Source organism: Ranitomeya imitator, chromosome 6 (genome assembly GCF_032444005.1).
Source record: "Ranitomeya imitator isolate aRanImi1 chromosome 6, aRanImi1.pri, whole genome shotgun sequence".
Lineage (NCBI taxonomy): Eukaryota > Metazoa > Chordata > Amphibia > Anura > Dendrobatidae > Ranitomeya > Ranitomeya imitator.
In genome coordinates this window covers 184,982,576-185,003,284 of record NC_091287.1, presented here as the reverse complement: position 1 = coordinate 185,003,284, position 20,709 = coordinate 184,982,576, and the positions used below count along the sequence as shown (strand labels likewise).

At 45.4% G+C, this 20,709-nt stretch overlaps 1 protein-coding gene across 1 annotated transcript in view; it reads left to right on the top strand.

Annotated features, from left to right (window-relative positions):
• LOC138643633 (maternal DNA replication licensing factor mcm6) overlaps positions 1–20,709 on the top strand; it is a 332,741-nt gene that overhangs the window by 91,025 nt on the left and 221,007 nt on the right. The window contains exons 6-7 of the mRNA XM_069732489.1: positions 11,014–11,159; positions 11,640–11,790. Of these exons, the coding sequence (XP_069588590.1) occupies positions 11,014–11,159; positions 11,640–11,790 (297 nt within the window). The remainder of the gene's footprint in view (positions 1–11,013; positions 11,160–11,639; positions 11,791–20,709) is intronic.

Sequence of the window (20,709 nt, the reverse complement as noted above, 5' to 3'; positions counted from 1 at the left end):
ACAAAAATAGTTACTGACAGTAAATACAAATACTAAAATAGCAAGACTGCACTACCACCTCCGGGCAGAAGGGGGAGCTCCAGAGACTCCCCTTGATCCATTCTGGTCTGAGAGAAGAAATGGCAGTTGGGCTAAGGAGCTGAAAGTGAGAAGTCATACAGCTGAATTTCTAACAGCCCTATGACAGTTTCCAGGCCCAAATCACCGGCCTGAGGAGAAAAGGGACAGAGAAAAAAGGACATTGTGAGAACCGGGTAGCATTAATCACTACCCAGAACAGGCGCAAAGACGGATACCGGATCCGTGGCTGTATTCATTATATATAATACAGCAACCGGAAAAACGTGAGGTGATATCAGCTTCACTAGGGTCGGACGCAGCAACAGACACAGAGTTCAGCGGTACTCCCAGAGGGGGTAAACCGATAAAAGGACTCGGGTTGCCCGTCGAACCAGGACCCGGAGGGGACAGATTGGGCCGGCAGCCAGTTCACATACAGCAGCAGGGCCACACAGAAACTGCGTACAATAAGAGGCGAAGACCCCGGCAGGGTCAAAGTAACTCAGAGTTCCCATACAGACTCCGGTGACAGGACTGGATTGTAAATCCCTTTATGTTGAAGTAAACTGGTTAAACGTTTCAGTGCCTCAGTCTTTCATTTGGACAATAGTCATCTATCCAGGATCGGGATCATCACCGCTGGGAGAACCTGCTGCTGATCAAGTAAGTGCCTGTTCCCTCACGATACCCTTACACTGTGCATTGCCTGAGGCCACAGCACCGGGTCAAGCCACCCGTGACATCCCCCTCAAGAGACAGACCCCATTGGTCCGGTGCTGGGTACCCCGGTCTCCTGGGCATCACATAGGTCCTGTGACCTATGTGACGTCATCACAGGTCCTGCGCGAGAATGACATGCCATGACATCACGGTCATGTGACCGAACTACAAGGGGCCCTCGGAAGGTGAGTATATGTTTATTTTTAACCTGTGACATACGTGGTTGGGCAATATACTACGTGGATCTGTGCTGTATACTACGTGGCTGGGCAATATACTACGTGGCTGGGCTATAATATATATATATATATATATATATATATATATATATATTAGTTAGGTCCATATATATTTGGACAGACAACATTTTTCTAATTTTGGTTATAGACATTACCACAATTAATTTTAAACTAAACAATTCAGATGCAGTTGAAGTTCAGACTTTCAGCTTTCATTTGAGCGTATCCACATTAAAATTGGATGAAGGGTTTAAGAGTTTCAGCTCCTTAACATGTGCCACCCTGTTTATAAAGGGACCAAAAGTAATTGGACAGATTCAATAATTGTAAATATTGTAAATTATTAAAGACTAAACTTCAGACAGAAAGGCCACAAACAAACAGCAACTGAAAACCACCGCAATGAAGGCCTAGCAGAGCATCAAAAAGGAGGAAACACAGCGTCTTTTGAAGTCCATGAATTCAAGACTTCAGACAGTCATTGCCAACAAATGGTTTTCAACCAAGTACTAAAAATGAACATTTTATTTACAATTATTGAATCTGTCCAATTACTTTTGGTCCCTTTAAAAACAGGGTGGCACATGTTAAGGAGCTAAAACTCCTAAACCCTTCATCCAATTTTAATGTGGATACCCTCAAATGAAAGCCGAAAGTCTGAACTTCAACTACATCTAAATAGTTTTGTTTAAAATTAATTGTGGTATTGTCTATAACCAAAATTAGAAAAATGTTGTCTGTCCAAATATATATGGACCTAACTAATATATATATATATATATATATATATATATATATATATATATATATATATATTATAGCCCAGCCCACGTAGTATATTGCACAGCCCACGTAGTATATTGCCCAACCACGTATGTCACAGGTTAAAAAATAAACATATACTCACCTTCCGAGGGCCCCTTGTAGTTCGGTCACATGACCGTGATGTCATGGCAGGTCATTCTCGCGCAGGACCTGTGATGACGTCACGGCCACATGACCGTGACGTCATGGCAGGTCCTTCTCCCATACCATCCTTGGCACCGGAACCTGCCGGAGGTCACCGGAGCATCGCGAAAGGTGAGTATATGATTTTTTTTATTTTTTATTATTCTTAACATTAGATGTTTTTACTATTGACGCTGCATAGGCAGCATCAATAGTAATAACTTGGTCACACAGGGTTATTAGCGGCGGTAATGGAGTGAGTTACCCATTGCATAACGCGGTCCGTTACCGCTGGCATTAACCCTGTGTGAGCGGTGACTGTGTGAGTATCGAGCAGGCACGGACTGCAGGGGAGTAGGGAGGGACTAATCGGACTGTGGCCGTCGCTGATTGGTCGCGGCAGCCATGACAGGTAGCTGGCGAGACCAATCAGTGACTTGGATTCCATGACAGACAGAAGCTGCGACCAAAGAATATCCGTGACAGACAGAAGGACAGACAGAAAGACTGAAGTGTGCACGATGACCTGTTTGTGGCGAGACTAAGGGTGTGTTTTTTTTCCGGTTTGTGTGTTCTTCTCTCATTAAAGGACTGTAAAGTTAAACAGCGAGACGTTATCCACATCCACCTGCTTTAAAGTAGTCCATAATATTAATTTAGGAATACATCTTCCGTATGCTGAAATATACAAAAAATGCCATTTTTGTGTGTCACCTCCTGTCTTTTTTGGAGGTCCCACCTTTTCCATCATCTGTCTTTTTAAAAACATATATATATTCTATTTTAAATATTTTGTTAACAAAGGAAAATGCTTTCATATATTCTTTCTTGTCACTTCATACCTAATTAGGTAACCTATGTAAGTACCATTTCCTATGCCGCCTGAGATGAGACCTTCCTCCCTTAGTATACGTCCAGGTGCCCTGACTGAATTGTCTAATGTTGGATGCAGGTGTAGGGTTCTGGGCCATACCCCCTCTTTACCAGAGAGCGGAATACCACACCTCTGGATGAGGTACAGTACTCTATGGCGACTGGACCCCAGGGACGCTGCAATCGACACATATCCATCTCAACTAACAGTCGTCCTGAGGACTAATCCAGCTGCATAGATGTCCATGCTAGGCAGGCAGGCAATGTACAGGTCCTTCTCAAAAAATTAGCATATAGTGTTAAATTTCATTATTTACCATAATGTAATGATTACAATTAAACTTTCATATATTATAGATTCATTATCCACCAACTGAAGTTTGTCAGGTCTTTTATTGTTTTAATACTGATGATTTTGGCATACAACTCCTGATAACCCAAAAAACCTGTCTCAATAAATTAGCATATTTCACCCATCCAATCAAATAAGTGTTTTTAATAACAAACAAAAAAATCAACAAATAATAATGTTCAGTTATGCACTCAATACTTGGTCGGGAATCCTTTGGCAGAAATGACTGCTTCAATGCGGCGTGGCATGGAGGCAATCAGCCTGTGACACTGCTGAGATGTTATAGAGGCCCAGGATGCTTCAATAGCGGCCTTAAGCTCATCCAGAGTGTTGGGTCTTGCGTCTCTCAACTTTCTCTTCACAATATCCCACAGATTCTCTATGGGGTTCAGGTCAGGAGAGTTGGCAGGCCAATTGAGCACAGTAATACCATGGTCAGTAAACCATTTACCAGTGGTTTTGGCACTGTGAGCAGGTGCCAGGTCGTGCTGAAAAATGAAATCTTCATCTCCATAAAGCATTTCAGCCGATGGAAGCATGAAGTGCTCCAAAATCTCCTGATAGCTAGCTGCATTGACCCTGCCCTTGATGAAACACAGTGGACCAACACCAGCAGCTGACATGGCACACCACACCATCACTGACTGTGGGTACTTGACACTGGACTTCAGGCATTTTGGCATTTCCTTCTCCCCAGTCTTCCTCCAGACTCTGGCACCTTGATTTCCGAATGACATGCAAAATTTGCTTTCATCAGAAAAAAGTACTTGGGACCACTTAGCAACAGTCCAGTGCTGCTTCTCTGTAGCTCAAAAGTGGCTTTACCTGGGGAATGCGGCACCTGTAGCCCATTTCCTGCACACGCCTGTGCACGGTGGCTCTGGATGTTTCCACACCAGACTCAGTCCACTGCTTCCTCAGGTTCCCCAAGGTCTGGAATCGGTCCTTCTCCACAATCTTCCTCAGGGTCCGGTCTCCTCTTCTCGTTGTACAGCATTTTCTGCCACATTGTTTCCTTCCAACAGACTTACCATTGAGGTGCCTTGATACAGCACTCTGGGAACAGCCTATTTGTTGAGAAATTTCTTTCTGGGTCTTACCCTCTTGCTTGAGGGTGTCAATGATGGCCTTCTTGACATCTGTCAGGTCGCTAGTCTTACCCATGATGGGGGTTTTGAGTAATGAACCAGGCAGGGAGTTTATAAAAGCCTCAGGTATCTTTTGCATGTGTTTAGAGTTAATTAGTTGATTCAGAAGATTAGGGTAATAGGTCGTTTAGAGAACCTTTTCTTGATATGCTAATTTATTGAGACAGGTTTTTTGGGTTATCAGGAGTTGTATGCCAAAATCATCAGTATTAAAACAATAAAAGACCTGACAAATTTCAGTTGGTGGATAATGAATCTATAATATATGAAAGTTTAATTGTAATCATTACATTACGGTAAATAATGAAATTTAACACAGTATGCTAATTTTTTGAGAAGGACCTGTATGTGGTAAACTGCAGTGCATCTAGCAAAGGGTCCATTCCAGTTCTGTCTGCTGCTGCTGCTTTGACAGATATTTCTAGACTGAGCCCCGAGTATCAGGGGCCAGGAATATATATATGTTTTTTTTTCGATCTTAATCCTGATTATTTTCTTAAAAAGCATTCCAGAGAACAGTTTTTCTGCTCTATTTCCTTGTTGGCACTGCAAAATATATACCAGATGCTTTTCATATTACAGCGCTAAAAATCCGTCTATTTAAAACTTTTTTTTTTTTTTTTGTCCGTCCGTCACACGGATCACTTATAATTGCGTTCAAAATTCTGCCCTTTCTGGCCTCCATTTAAATTTTGTTGCAGTGTGTTGACACCAGTTTGCTGGTAAAAAGTTATCTACAGGCAAGCTAATTAAAACTGTAGTTTGTCCGTCACACAGATCACAAATAATTGTGCTCAAAATTCAGCCATTTGTACTGAATGTGAAAAATATTGTAAAATGGGCAAGGCGTGATGGTGCATTCCAAGTCCAAGGCCATGGGCAAGCTGAAATGGAGCCACAATAAACACCCACATCTTCCTGTGCCAATTACTAGGGGACCACAGAACACTGCTTTTGAACCCAGAGCAGTATCAAAAGGTTGTTGGTTGGATAGCTGATAATGCTTCCAGTCACTTTGCCACCACCACCCTGTCTTCCACATTGCAAGTCTCAGCAGCCATGAGTTTAAACCACATATTCCTCACCCTGATCCTCCTTCCTCCCACCATGCCGAGTACCCAGAGACAACTGATCTCACACTTGGACAATCAGAAGAGCTGTTCACTTTACCATTTATAGATTCGGGCCTCTAGCCTGGTCCACTTGAAACAGGGCAAGAGAAGATCGCATGTAGCAATGTCCAAATATTTGAGCAGCCACGGTCACACGAAGGTGACGATGGAAAAGTGAAAAGAGGTGGATGATGATGAGACACAATTGCCAGAAAGTCAAGAGGAGGACTAGGGTGTGGAAGTAGAAGACGAGGTGGTGGATGATATAGTAACTGACCTAACCTGGCAGGAGGACATGCAGAGTGAGGATAGCAGCACACACTGGGAGGGAGGCGCAGCACACCAACAGGCAGAAAGAAGCAGTGTGGTGGCTGTAGACAGAAAGTGGGCAAGCATTCCGCGTAACACCAACACAGAGGAAGTTTCCAGTACAACTGTTGGGTCTTCCCGAGTCTTGTTGTTTTTTTTAAAGAATCTGCTGATAACCCCAAACAGGTCATTTGGACCACCTGACAGGTGGAGCATCAGCAGGTGTAGCAAAACTACCAGCCTGACCAACGCCGACATGATCAGGCACATGGCTGCAAAGCATCTGACTTTGTGGGCTGAACCCCAGTGTCCAGGAACAGTGTATGCGGGTGACACGAGTGCTTCTTCCACTGTTGTGCATGCAAGCCAATCCCCTGTCCATGGTGCATGCGAAGATTCCTCCTGCCCTGCACCTGTTGTTGCACACACTCAACTAGCACAATCAACAAGCATGTTCACGTCCTTGTCCCAGCGCAGTGTTCAGTTGTCCATACCAGAGTCCTTGGAACGCAAGCGCAAATATGCAGCTCACACCCCACAGGCCACACTACTAAATTCACACATTTCGTGACGGTTTGCTCTCAAAATTTTGCCTTTTAGGATCGTGGAGATGAAGGCTCTCCGCAACCTGATGGCAGTGGCCATCCCTTGGTACGAGGTCCCAGTATTTCTCCTGATGTGCCGTCCGCGCATTACACAAGCACTTGTCCCACAACATTAGCCATGCCCTCAACAATGCAGTTGCTGGGAAAGTCCACCTAACCACGGACATGTGGACAAGTGCTTGTGGTCAGGGCAGTACATCTCACTGATGGCACACTGGGTTAACATAGTGGAAGGCGGGACCCAGTCGGACCTTGCGATGGAACACGTCCTCCCGATGCCGAGAATTGTGGGTCCTACATCAATCAGGGTTGCCCCCACAGTCTACAGCTCTTGCACCTCCTCATACGCCTCAGCTTCCATCTCTGAAATGATCACATCAAGAAAAAGCTGGAAGCACTGCCTCAGCCAAGTGGCAACAGGTTGTGCTGAAGCTAATATGCTTAGGTGACAAACCGCACAATGCTGAAGAGCTGTTGACAGCTCTGAAAGAGCAGGCAGATCTGTGGTTGACACTGCTAAACCTACAGCCAGGCATGGTCATATGTGACACTGGCTGGAACCTGGTAGCAGCTCTGAGGTGAGGCTAAGGCTACGTTCAGACTAGCGTTGCACGCCGCTGCGTCGGCGGCACAACGCACGCAAAAACGCAGCAAAACGCACGCAAAAACGCTGCGTTTTGTGACGCGTGCGTCGTTTTTTTGCTGAAAATCGGACGCAAGAAAAATGCAACTTGTTGCGTTTTCTTGATCCGACACTTGCGGCAAAAAAGACGCATGCGTCGCAAAACGCAACAAACAAAAACGCATGCGTCCCCCATGTTAAACATATGGGCGCATGACGCGTGCGTCGCCGCTGCGTCGCCCGACGCACACTAGCACAACGCTAGTCTGAACGTAGCCTTACTCACAAACGTTTCCTTGCCCTGGCTCATGTGCTTAACCTCGTGGTTCAGCGGTTTCTCTAATTATACCAGAAACATCCGTATCTGCTTGTCAAAGTACGCCGCATGTGTGACCATTTTAGAATGTCAGCTATAGCTTCTGCTGCCCTTGCCGTGCTTCAGCAGCGTTTGGGCTCAGCAACTGGTGTGTCATGTTCATACACATTGGAACTCTACACTGCCAGATGTTTGGAAGGATTTGTGAGCAGAAGAGGGCAGTTGTTGACTACCAGCATCAGCAAGATAAGCAGCGATGACGCCATAATTTGTAAACACCATTCCTCTTCTGTGTCCTGAAATGTTATCTGCTCACAATCAGAGGATGCATTGCAGGCAGAGCATGATGAGATGAAGCAAGGAACAATACAGGGTGATTACACACAGCCCAGCCTCATCTCATCTCAACGTGGATTGGGTGACAATGAGGAGAAGGCTGAATAGGAGCTAGTTTCATGCGCTATAGACGGTACTACCTGCACAACTGTCATACCGTCTGTTCAGCATGGATCACCTGAGGACAGGGAGGAAGACGAGAGCATGGTCAGTCATTCTCTTGCTGAGGACAAGGAAGTCCTTGCTTGTTAGCAGTCTGGCATGCATGGCTGAGTTTTTGCTGCCTTTCCCGTGACCCTCGCATTCTCAAAATTTTGGGGGGGCAGTCATTACTGGTTGGTGACACTTCTAGACCCACGCTACCAGAAGAAATTTCTAGCTCTTATTCCAGAGGCGGACAGGTCTACTAAAATGGGGCAGTACCAAAAGGCCCTTGTTGTGGAATTAAAAATATAAATAATTCCCATCTGAAAACCTTGGCGGCAAAGGTCACAGTTTATTGGACAACCAAGGAGTACAAATATCAAAAAACTGACCATCACATCCAAACATAAATTAGGTCTGAACAGGTGAAACTTTGGCCAAGTCTGTGGTCCAGAGCACTCTGGAAGAGCATGTCAGCTAGCATGATGCTGCCACCACCATGTTTCACTATTGGGATTGTATTGGGCAGGTGATGAGTAGTGCCTGATTTTCTCCACACATACCACTTAGAATTATCACCTAAAAGGTCTATCTTCATCTCATCAGACCAGAGAATCTTATTTTTCATAGTCTGGGAGTCCTTCATGTGTTTTTTTTATCAAACCCTATGCTGGCTTTCATATGTCTTGCACTGACAAGAGGCTTCCGTCTGGCCACTCTGCCATAAAGGCCTGACTGGTGGAGGGGTGCAGTGATGGTTGACTTTGTGAAAATTTCTCCCTACTGCATCTCTGAAGCTCAGCCACAGTGATCTTGGGGTTCTTTTTTTTACCTCTCTTCTAGGCTCTTCTCCCATGATTGCTCAGTTTGGCTCAACGGCCAGGTCTAGGAAGACTTCTGGTGGTCCCAAACTTCTTCCGTTTAAGGATTATGGAGGCCACTGTGCTCTTAGGAACCTTGAGTACTGAAAATTCTGTTGTAATCTTGGCCAGATCTGTTAATTGCCACAATTGTGTCTGAGCTCCTTGGCCAGTTCCTTTGACCTCACGATTCTCATTTGGTCTGACATGCACTGTGAGCTGTGAGGTCTTATATAGACAGGTGTTTGCCTTTCCAAATCAAGTCCTATCAGTCTCATTAAACACAGCTGGTCTCCAATGAAGGAGTAGAACCATTTCAAGGAGGATCACAAGGAAATTGACAGCAGGTGACTAAAATGAGTGACTTAGGAAAGGGTATGAATACTTTATGACCGTGATATTTCAGTTTTTCTTTTTAATAAATTTGCAAAAATTACAACTTTTTTTTTTTTTGATGGGGTGCAGAGTGTACATTAATGAGAAAACAATGAACTTTTTTTTAACTTACCAAATGGCAGTAATGAAATAAAGAGTGAAAATTTTTAAAGGGGTCTGAATACTTTACATACCAACTGTATACAGTTAGGGACAGAAATATTTGGACAGTGACACAATTTTCGCGAGTTGGGCTCTGCATGCCACCACATTGGATTTGAAATGAAACCTCTACAACAGAATTCAAGTGCAGATTGTAATGTTTAATTTGAAGGGTTGAACAAAAATATCTGATAGAAAATGTAGGAATTGTACACATTTCTTTACAAACACTCCACATTTTAGGAGGTCAAAAGTAATTGGACAAATAAACATAACCCAAACAAAATATTTTTATTTTCAATATTTTGTTGCAAATCCTTTGGAGGCAATCACTGCCTTAAGTCTGGAACCCATGGACATCACCAAACGCTGGGTTTCCTCCTTCTTAATGCTTTGCCAGGCCTTTACAGCCGCAGCCTTGCTTGTTTGTGGGTCTTTCCGTCTTAAGTCTGGATTTGAGCAAGTGAAATGCATGCTCAATTGGGTTTAGATCTGGAGATTGACTTGGCCATTGCAGAATGTTCCACTTTTTGGCACTCATGAACTCCTGGGTAGCTTTGTATGTAAGCTTGGGGTCATTGTCCATCTGTACTATGAAGCGCCGTCCAATCAACTTTGCAGCATTTGGCTGAATCTGGGCTGAAAGTATATCCCGGTACACTTCAGAATTCATCCGGCTACTCTTGTCTGCTCTTATGTCATCAATAAACACAAGTGACCCAGTGCCATTGAAAGCCATGCATGCCCATGCCATCACGTTGCCTCCACCATGTTTTACAGAGGATGTGGTGTGCCTTGGATCATGTGCCGTTCCCTTTCTTCTCCAAACTTTTTTCTTCCCATCATTCTGGTACAGGTTGATCTTTGTCTCATCTGTCCATAGAATACTTTTCCAGAACTGAGCTGGCTTCTTGAGGTGTTTTTCTGCAAATTTAACTCTGGCCTGTCTATTTTTGGTATTGATGAATGGTTTGCATCTAGATGTGAACCCTTTGTATTTACTGTCATGGAGTCTTCTCTTTACTGTTGACTTAGAGACAGATACACCTACTTCACTGAGAGTGTTCTGGACTTCAGTTGATGTTGTGAACGGGTTCTTCTTCACCAAATTAAGTATGCGGCGATCATCCACCACTGCTGTCATCCGTGGACGCCCAGGCCTTTTTGAGTTCCCAAGCTCACCAGTCAATTCCTTTTTTCTCAGAATGTACCCAACTGTTGATTTTGCTACTCCAAGCATGTCTGCTATCTCTCTGATGGATTTTTTCTTTTTTTTCAGCCTCAGGATGTTCTGCTTCACCTCAATTGAGAGTTCCTTTGACCGCATGTTGTCTGCTCACAGCAACAGCTTCCAAATGCAAAACCACACACCTGGAATCCACCCCTGACCTTTTAACTACGTCATTGATTACAGGTTAACGAGGGAGACGCCTTCAGAGTTAATTGCAGCCCTTAGAGTCCATTGTCCAATTACTTTTGGTCCCTTGAAAAAGAGGACGCTATGCATTACAGAGCTATGATTCCTAAACCCTTTCTCCGATTTGGATGTGGAAACTATCATATTGCAGCTGGGAGTGTGCACTTTCAGCCCATATTATATATATAATTGTATTTCTGAACATGTTTTTGTAAACAGCTAAAATAACAAAACTTGTGTCACTGTCCAAATATTTCTGGCCCTAACTGTAAATTGACAATGGTCAAAATTGCAAAATTTGGCCTGGTCAGGAAGTTCAAACAGGCTTGGGGGTGAAGGGGTTAAATAAAATTGTGTATATATTGTATACAAGTTACTCGCATGCCTACTTTTTCATATTACCTTCTGTTTGTAGATGCCCGAATGGAAACTGGAGCAAAAGTCACAGGTGGCGAAGGATTTAATTCTGAAGGAATTCAGGGTCTAAAAGCCTTGGGAGTTAGAGACTTGTCATACCGCCTGGCCTTTTTAGCATGTCATGTTGGGGCTACAAATCCTCATGTAAGTAGTTTTTAAAGGGAGACTGTCACCAGAAAAAAATGTTATTAACCTGCCTGGCGCCCACACTTAGCTGAACGCTGCCGGGAGTACATGAACTTTATTCCTCCTGTTATATTTCTAGTTTGTCATGGGGCAGGGCTAGTGCTGATTCAGTATAGAGATGTAACTGCGGCCCTGGCACTGACTGACAGCCAACCCCAGTGTTCAACCATTGTCACTCAAGTTCAGGGCTGCTGTTATAGCCGCCGCTATGTATTCTTAGAGCTGTGCCTGGACCCGCAGCCGTGTTACCTTGCAGCTTTTGGCTAATTGTGGGCATCAGGCAGGTAAAAAATGCTATTTACCTACAAATTAACCCCATATCTGCAGGTTAATAGCATATTTTATGGTGACAAGTTTCCTTTAAAACATCGAATGTGACTGTCTTAAACCTATTTGCATACTGTGATCAGTTCATCTAAATGTTTAACATATTTACAGTTTGGGGGAAAAGATTTGAGAGAGGAAGATCAAACCGCAGAAAGCATAAAAAATCAAATGACTGTTCAAGAATGGGAAAAGGTATTTGAAATGAGTCAAGACAAGAATTTGTACCATAACTTATGCACAAGTCTGTTTCCTACAATACATGGTAAGTATGTGATGTCTCAAGTCCCTTTTTCATATACAGCTCTGGCAAATACCACATCAAAACCCTGTCGTGGGCTGCCCCATCTCAGGCCTGAACCCCAATGAAAACCTCTGGAATGTAATCAAGAGGATGATGGATAGTCACAAGCCATCAAACAAATAAGAACTGCTTACATTATTGCTCCAGAAGCAATGAGAAAGACTGGTGGAAATTCTGCCAAGATGCATGAAAGCTGTGATTAAAAATCATGGTGGTTCCACAAAATATTGATTTCTGAGCTCTTCCTGAATTTAAACATTAGTATTGTTTCTAAATGATTCTGAACTTGTTTTCTTTGCATTATTTGAGGTCTGAAAGCACTGTTTTGTAATTTTGACCATTTCTCCTTTTCAGAAAAAATACAAAATTTGTTAGGAAATTTGGAAACATGTCAGAAGTTTTGTAGAATAAAAGAAACCTTTACATTTTACTCAAACATATATCTATAAAGAGAAAAATCAGACAAACTGAACATTTTGCAGTGGTCTCTTAATTTTTGCCAGAGCTGTAGACTGACTTGTACTTTTTAACAGTATATTTTTAAGCCTTCGGGGGTTTTCAGGGATTTATATATAATGCTATCATACTAAAATAAATTAGAGCAAAAAGGGGGTAGATGGAGCTTACCACGCTTGTAAGATTATAGTCCATGGGGGGCAAAACTGGAGGGTGCCATGTCTCCACCTGGTGCAACACAGCAATAATAGAAGGAAAAAAAAGAGTAAGGGCTCCTTTCCACTTGCGAGATAAACATCCGTGTCTCGCATGTGAAAACCAAGCTCTGGCGCCGGCACTTGGGAGCGGAGCGTGCGGCTCCATATGTTGCTATGCAGCCGCACTCTCCGCTCCGGAGTGCCGGCACCAGAACTTGGTTTTCACATGCGAGACTCGGACGTTTATCTTGCAAGTGGAAAGGAGCCCTGAGAGTGGCACTTCCAGCAGCTCATTAAAACAAAGATTTTATTTAGCAATAGTATTACTTTGAATAAAGCCGTCCTGGACATCAGAAATACGACGGTATTGTAACCCTGTTTCTTTTTTATTGCTTGATTATATAAAATCCTTATTGAGCCGCTGGAAGTGTCACTCTTCCGCTTTTTCTTTTTTTTTCTTCAAAAATGGAAATTAATGGGAGTAAAACATACTGTTAAACATTAAACTAAATCTAAAAAGTATCTTTTTATATAATGATAGTCAAATCATTAAAACCATTGACTTGCGATTGCAATGCATATTGCTGGAAATCTGTAAGAGCACCCATGTGGACTCGATCACCAAAAGTGCCAATATGAGGCAAAGTAAAACAGAGACCTGGTCCAAATCATGGGAATAGATTAAATGTGTGTGATCCATTTACCTGTGAAATACGTGGTGCCCAGATGCACTATGGGATGCAGACAAGCTGCTTGATTATATTGGTTTAGAGAGCATAAGTTTAGTTTGACTTTGCCGCCAAATTCTGCAGTGTTCAATGATCTTTATTAGCTGGCAGAGTACATGACATAAAATATCATAAAATAGCATCATAATGACATTTACATAAGGCAACACAATTTACCAGATGGTCAAATTGTGAAACGCGATCTTGGCATCTGGACAAGATGGAGATGGAAAGAAGCAATCTACTCCAATCAGATGTTGCATATAAGGTACCTAGCTGTCAATGTATACTTGTTCATACTGACTATGTCTGTTCTGTGGTTCCTGTATGATCTGCAGTCTGATAGTGACTGATAACTCCTAGCAGCTCCTTACCCTTAAAGACATGCTCAGACTTGTAGGTTAATGAAATACAAATGTATATGGGCCTGATTTTGACATTATAATTGCTGTACTAAGCTGGTAATGTACTCATGCACTGATGATGGTTCTGGTGCCATATTTATGTGCTATTGATGGCTCGCGTGTTCTGTTATTGTCACTGATGATTTTGGCATCATATTCATGTAATGTTGGTGAAGAATACATTACCAGAACCATCATCACTACATGAACACCTCCCCAGTGCCACTAGTAGTACATGAATACAGCACCAGAACAACCACCACTTTATGAATGTCAGCTGAACCAGCATCAGTACATACAGGTCCTTCTCAAAAAATTAGCATATAGTGTTAAATTTCATTATTTACCATAATGTAATGATTACAATTAAACTTTCATATATTATAGATTCATTATCCACCAACTGAAATTTGTCAGGTCTTTTATTGTTTTAATACTGATGATTTTGGCATACAACTCCTGATAACCCAAAAAACCTGTCTCAATAAATTAGCATATCAAGAAAAGGTTCTCTAAACGACCTATTACCCTAATCTTCTGAATCAACTAACTCTAAACACATGCAAAAGATACCTGAGGCTTTTATAAACTCCCTGCCTGGTTCATTACTCAAAACCCCCATCATGGGTAAGACTAGCGACCTGACAGATGTCAAGAAGGCCATCATTGACACCCTCAAGCAAGAGGGTAAGACCCAGAAAGAAATTTCTCAACAAATAGGCTGTTCCCAGAGTGCTGTATCAAGGCACCTCAATGGTAAGCCTGTTGGAAGGAAACAATGTGGCAGAAAACGCTGTACAACGAGAAGAGGAGACCGGACCCTGAGGAAGATTGTGGAGAAGGACCGATTCCAGACCTTGGGGAACCTGAGGAAGCAGTGGACTGAGTCTGGTGTGGAAACATCCAGAGCCACCGTGCACAGGCGTGTGCAGGAAATGGGCTACAGGTGCCGCATTCCCCAGGTAAAGCCACTTTTGAACCATAAACAGCGGCAGAGGCACCTGACCTGGGCTACAGAGAAGCAGCACTGGACTGTTGCAAATTTTGCATGTCATTCAGAAATCAAGGTGCCAGAGTCTGGAGGAAGACTGGGGAGAAGGAAATGCCAAAATGCCTGAAGTCCAGTGTCAAGTACCCACAGTCAGTGATGGTGTGGGGTGCCATGTCAGCTGCTGGTGTTGGTCCACTGTGTTTCATCAAGGGCAGGGTCAATGCAGCTAGCTATCAGGAGATTTTGGAGCACTTCATGCTTCCATCGGCTGAAATGCTTTATGGAGATGAAGATTTCATTTTTCAGCACGACCTGGCACCTGCTCACAGTGCCCAAACCACTGGTAAATGGTTTACTGACCATGGTATTACTGTGCTCAATTGGCCTGCCAACTCTCCCGACCTGAACCCCATAGAGAATCTGTGGGATATTGTGAAGAGAAAGTTGAGAGACGCAAGACCCAACACTCTGGATGAGCTTAAGGCCGCTATTGAAGCATCCTGGGCCTCCATAACATCTCAGCAGTGTCACAAGCTGATTGCCTCCATGCCACGCCGCATTGAAGCAGTCATTTCTGCAAAAGGATTCCCGACCAAGTATTGAGTGCATAACTGAACATTATTATTTGATGGTTTTTTTGTTTGTTATTAAAAAACACTTTTATTTGATTGGATGGGTGAAATATGCTCTCTTCGCCACGACAGCACCCACTGAGAGAGGGGATCCACCCCTAGGAACAGGAAACCCTACGGAGAGATAAAATGGGCGGTCCCCCTCGCTCCCACAGTTTGGTTTCATGTTCCTACGGGAAGATCCACGGAAAAGAGGATGCCCAGCCTGGATGCCGCTTGCGCAGTTTACCTGTGAGGACGGCAAGGGCTCCAGAGCTGGATACAGCGTTGAGGGTGCTGGCTCAGTTCCCCCCTCTGCTGGCAGACGCTGTGAGGCCAGGACGGGTGTTGCTGGCTCACAGAAATTCATTTGGCGGGTCTGCAGGGAGCAAGCGCCGGTAAGGAGTGTCGCGCCGTCCTTGGCGGACGTTCAGGCAGCGTGGAGCCCCGTGTGTGCCCCCGGAAGTGCAGGTAAGCTTCCGGGGTGATGGAGGAGGGAGACTGCGCCTGCGCTGATGCCGGTGGCAGCGCAGGCGCATACAGTATGGCCGCGACCCGGAAGTGGTTAGCACAGGAAGAAGATGGCGGCCCCCATGTGAAAAGGACGCCGGCGCTGACAATCCGGCGTCCAATATGGATTCTGCAAAGGAGCCTGCGATGCCTTCTCTGGAGGTCACCGCTATCGCCCCACGCAGCCATACCAGCAGCAGCCGCTCTAGACAGAGCGGATCTTCTAGAAAGAAGTCGGACCGACCTATTCCTCCACCTATGCATCAGTCTCCTCCTCAGCCGTTACCTTGACAGACAGCTTCACTGGGTGAGTGTGCATCTACCCCACTAAGCTGATTATTGTCCCCTCTCCCTCTATACACCTTAGGCAAAAAGAACGGAAAAAACGAAACACAAACAGTGTGCGTTATGTCTCCAGCCCCTTCCGGATAGTCACACTAAGAGGCTTTGTAAATCATGTATTGATACTACCTTACGAGAGGAAGCCTCAGTTAAATCTGAAGACATTAGAATCATGATTAGGGAAGAATTACGAGCCCTGCATAGTTCTGACAAGGAGCCGCGTACTAAGGAAAAAAGGGGATATGTTTCCCCTATATCTGACCAGTCCTCTGATATAGAGGATGCAGACTCTGACAAATCCCAAGAATATGTTTCCTCGGACGAGGGTCAAGATACATGCTTTCCCACGGATAGTATTGATAACCTTGTGAAGTCCGTATGTAATACCATGGGCATCGAGGATTCTAAGGTCCCTAGAACACAGCAAGACATAATGTTTGCTGGTCTATCCGAAAGAAAGAGGCCCTCCTTTCCGGTAATAGAAGCAGTGAAAAATTTAATCAAAAAGGAGTGGGAAAGCCAGGGGCAAAGGGGGTTACCACCATCTTCAAAAAGGCGTTATCCCTTCAATGATGAAGAGTAGTGTTGAACGATACCTTCCGATATCGGAAAGTATCGGTATCGGATAGGATCGGCCGATATTCAAAAAATATCGGATATCGCCGATACCGATACCCGATCCCAATGCAAGTCAATAGGACCAAAATATCGGAATTAAAATAAACACTTTCTTGCCTTGTAGGTTCATTCTACATGAAGGAAAACAACTAAGAATAATGCCGGATGTATTTGGGGAGGTGGCGGAGACATTAAAGTCATAGAGGTTTATCCCAATCAAATAGAATAGCATGTTTTTTGTTTTTTTTTAAGACGTTCGGAGTGACAAAGATATTGACTATGTAAATTTTTTTTTTATTTTGTCAGATATTGATGTTTCACTATTCCACGCCCTTCCCCTTCTTTTTTTTCTTTTTTTTTTTTACTTTTCCCACACTTTCATCATCATCAGCATCTTTGACATCAACTTCTTCTTCACCTTATTCATCTTCTTCTTCATCCTTTACCTTTTTTTTTTTTTTTTATTACATTCTTCATATTCATTTTATTCAACTATTATTATTCTTCCTATTCTACATATTCTTTTTATTCCACTGTTATTATTCTTCCTATTCTACTTCTTCATCATATTCTCATTTGTGACAGGCATTCCCGTAGTTATCTATAAAAGTTTGAAGATTACACCTTCCGTTCTGCCAGTCACAAAAGTTACATTTGTCCGCGTTCAGTTTGGCCTGCAGCATCAGGCTTTATCCAGGGGCACCACGAGGAGGAACGGACTCACCCCCATACACTGCTTAGTCTTCTTCTGCATATAATTTAGATAATATCTTTTGCTCTGATATTAAGTCTTATGCTTAATGTTCTTCTGCTCTTTGTTCTGCAGCCTCTTGTTCTTCTGCTTCTCGGTCTTCCATGTCGTCGTCTCCAGGGTCGTCGTCTCCAGTGTCGTCATCTCCGCCGTCGTCGTCTCAGCCGTCGTCGTCTCCGCCGTCGTCGTCTCCGCCGTCGTCGTCATCGGGGTGGTCTTCCGGGTCGTCGACTTTAGGGTCTTCAACTTGGAAATGTAGCAGAAGGTACAAGAAGGCTGAGAAAATGCCAAGAACCAGCTGATGGAACTGGAACTCAGATGGCTACCCGAAGGTTCAAGAGCCTATGGAACTACCGAGGACCAGCTGACGTTACTGGAACCCGGTTACTAAGCTGTAGGTGCCCGCGCTTAAAAGCACTACCAAGGACCGCCTGGCGTTGGCGGAACTGGGATGCCCAGGAGGAGGCACCTAAGCCAAAGGCTCGGCCCGGAACCAGCTGACGGTGCTGGAACCAGGTGGTGGACCCGAAGGTCCACAGGAGAGGAGAGAACAGCTAGGCCGCGAGGCAGCCGCAGTTACCAAACCCCAACAGTCCTACAGGGGGAGCTGGGCCTACTGGCACTACAGAACCAGCCTTGACTACCAGTTCACGCAGCCCACATAGGAAGCTCCTAAACTGGAGGCACCCTGGAGTTGGCTAACCCGACCGCACCACGACGGGGCAAGCATAGGCGTCTCAGTGAGCTTGACACAACCCGGAAACAGCTGACGGTGCTGAAACCAGGCTTGGCACGAGGGAGTACCTGTGACAAGAACACTGCCGAGAACCAGCTGGCGGTGCTGGAACCCGGATGCGTTGCCCCAGTGTGCAAGAGCTAATGGCACCGAGGACCAGCTGACGGTGCTGGAACCCGGTTACTAAGCTGTAGGTGCCCGCGCTTAAAAGCACTACCAAGGACCGCCTGGCGTTGGCGGAACTGGGATACCCAGGAGGAGGCACCTAAGCCAAAGGCTCGGCCCGGAACCAGCTGACGGTGCTGGAACCAGGTGGTGGACCCGAAGGTCCACAGGAGAGGAGAGAACAGCTAGGCCGCGAGGCTGCCGCAGTTGCCGAACCCCAACAGTCCTACAGGGGGAGCTGGGCCTACTGGCACTACAGAACCAGCCTTGACTACCAGTTCACGCAGCCCACATAGGAAGCTCCTAAACTGGAGGCACCCTGGAGTTGGCTAACCCGACCGCACCACGACGGGGCAAGCATAGGCGTCTCAGTGAGCTTGACACAACCCGGAAACAGCTGACTGTGCTGAAACCAGGCTTGGCACGAGGGAGTACCTGTGACAAAAACACTGCCGAGAACCAGCTGGCGGTGCTGGAACCCGGATGCGTTGCCTATTAAAGATTGTCTTCCCAGAGCCCCAACTAGCGGTGTTGGAGCAAAGGGGAAGCAGAGTGTAGGCCGAAGCCTGCACTGGAGGCAGCTTTGTGTTTGCGTTGCGTTTGCAGGACACTTTGCCGGCTACACAGTGGGGGAACAGCTGGCGTTGCTGAACCCCACTAACACAATGGTGGGTGTTTTTCTCTGTGCAGCTAGCACTTGCGGGCAAAAACTAGCTATGTTAGAGCCCGTGTTGAAGCAGGAGGAGGAGGAGAGGAGCAGAGTGTAGGCCGAAGCCTAGTTGAACCAATTTCAAAGGAAACCTTTAACCCCCCCTCAGGTGTTACAAAGTACAAGAGACACACCTTGTGCAGTATTAATGCTGCACAAGTGAAAGGTTGCTCTATTAATTTGTCTACTTGCACACGCTGAATGAAAGACGTACACAATTTAGCCCATTCTGCAGTCAAACTGTAGTGGATGCGTGACTTGGCTTTTTAAGGAGACGCAGCACAGGTGTCCCAAATAACGCCTTGGTGCTTGGCGCAGCTTCCTGAGCGTTGTTATTTGCTGTACAGGAGTCTGCGCTCTTGTGTTATCCCTTGGCAATGCCCTGTTAGCGCTGCCCGTCTTATGACCTCATTTCATGTTGGCCGGTGCGGTTAACGATGGCCATAAATCCCAGACCCACAGTGCCTTTTCATAAAGTCACACTGCGGTGCTGGGATTCGTGGCCTTGAGCAGTAAATATTTTGGCCGCTCACACACGTCCTTACACCTGCTTCAGACTGGGCGGCCTCTGCTGATCCCTTCTCGCATGCCGCGGCCATGAGGCTGCACAGTCTGAAGAAGGCGGAAGGAGATGAGTTAAGACAGGCGAAGATATGCACTGCTCGTGCCCATCAATCACACCCTCGCAGTCAAAATAAGTAAGACAACGAGGAGCATTGTTTCAGGCAGGGCGGACGCACAGGCGCAACAAGCCAACCAATGATGTCAGAAGACGGGAAGCGCTACCAAGGGGGGTGCTGCGTATCATTAGAAAGGAAAGTCACACCTCAGGGACAGTGGAATGGTCTCAATGAGACACATTTTGTACGTGTTGAGTTCCACGTGGGCAAGGAGAAAAAGTCAGCCACCTTGTACAAATGCAGCAGTACTGCTGTACAAGGTGGCTGTTATACATAGAAACACCTGGGGGTGGGGGGCAGGCTCACTTCAATTTCAGTTCAGGTGCCTGCGTGGCGTTTGCAGGTCACGTTGCCGGCTACACAGCAGGGGAACAGCTGGCGGTGCTGAACCCCACTGACACATTGGCTGGTGTTTTTCTCTGTGCAGCTAGCACTTCCGGGCAGAAACTGGCGGTGTTTGAGCCCAGGGTCAGCAGGAGGAGGAGAGGAGCAGAGTGTAGGCCGAAGCCTGCACTGGTTGCAGCTTTTGGTCAGTTGTGCCAGCGTGGCTTGTGCTGGACACGATGCCGGCTACACAGCAGGGGAACAGCTGGCGGTGCTGAACCCCACTGACACAATGGTGGGTGTTTTTTCTCTGTGCAGCCAGCACTTCCGGGCCCCAACTGGCGTAGTTAGAGCACAGGGTCTGCAGGAGGAGCAGAGTGCAGGCCGAAGCCTACGTGAACCAATTTCAAAGGTAACCTTTAACCCACCCTCAGGTGTTACAATGTTGAAGAGCCACACCTTGTGCAGCAGTAAAGCTCCACAAGTTAAAGGTTGCTCTTTAAGTTTTGCTCATTGCACACGCAGAATGAAAGACGTACACAATTTAGCCCATTGAACCGTAGTTCAGTTCTGTTTTTGTGGCGTGACCTGGCTTTTTAAGGAAGACGCAGCACAGGTGTCAAAATTTACACCTAGGTGCTGGGCGCAGCCTCCTGAG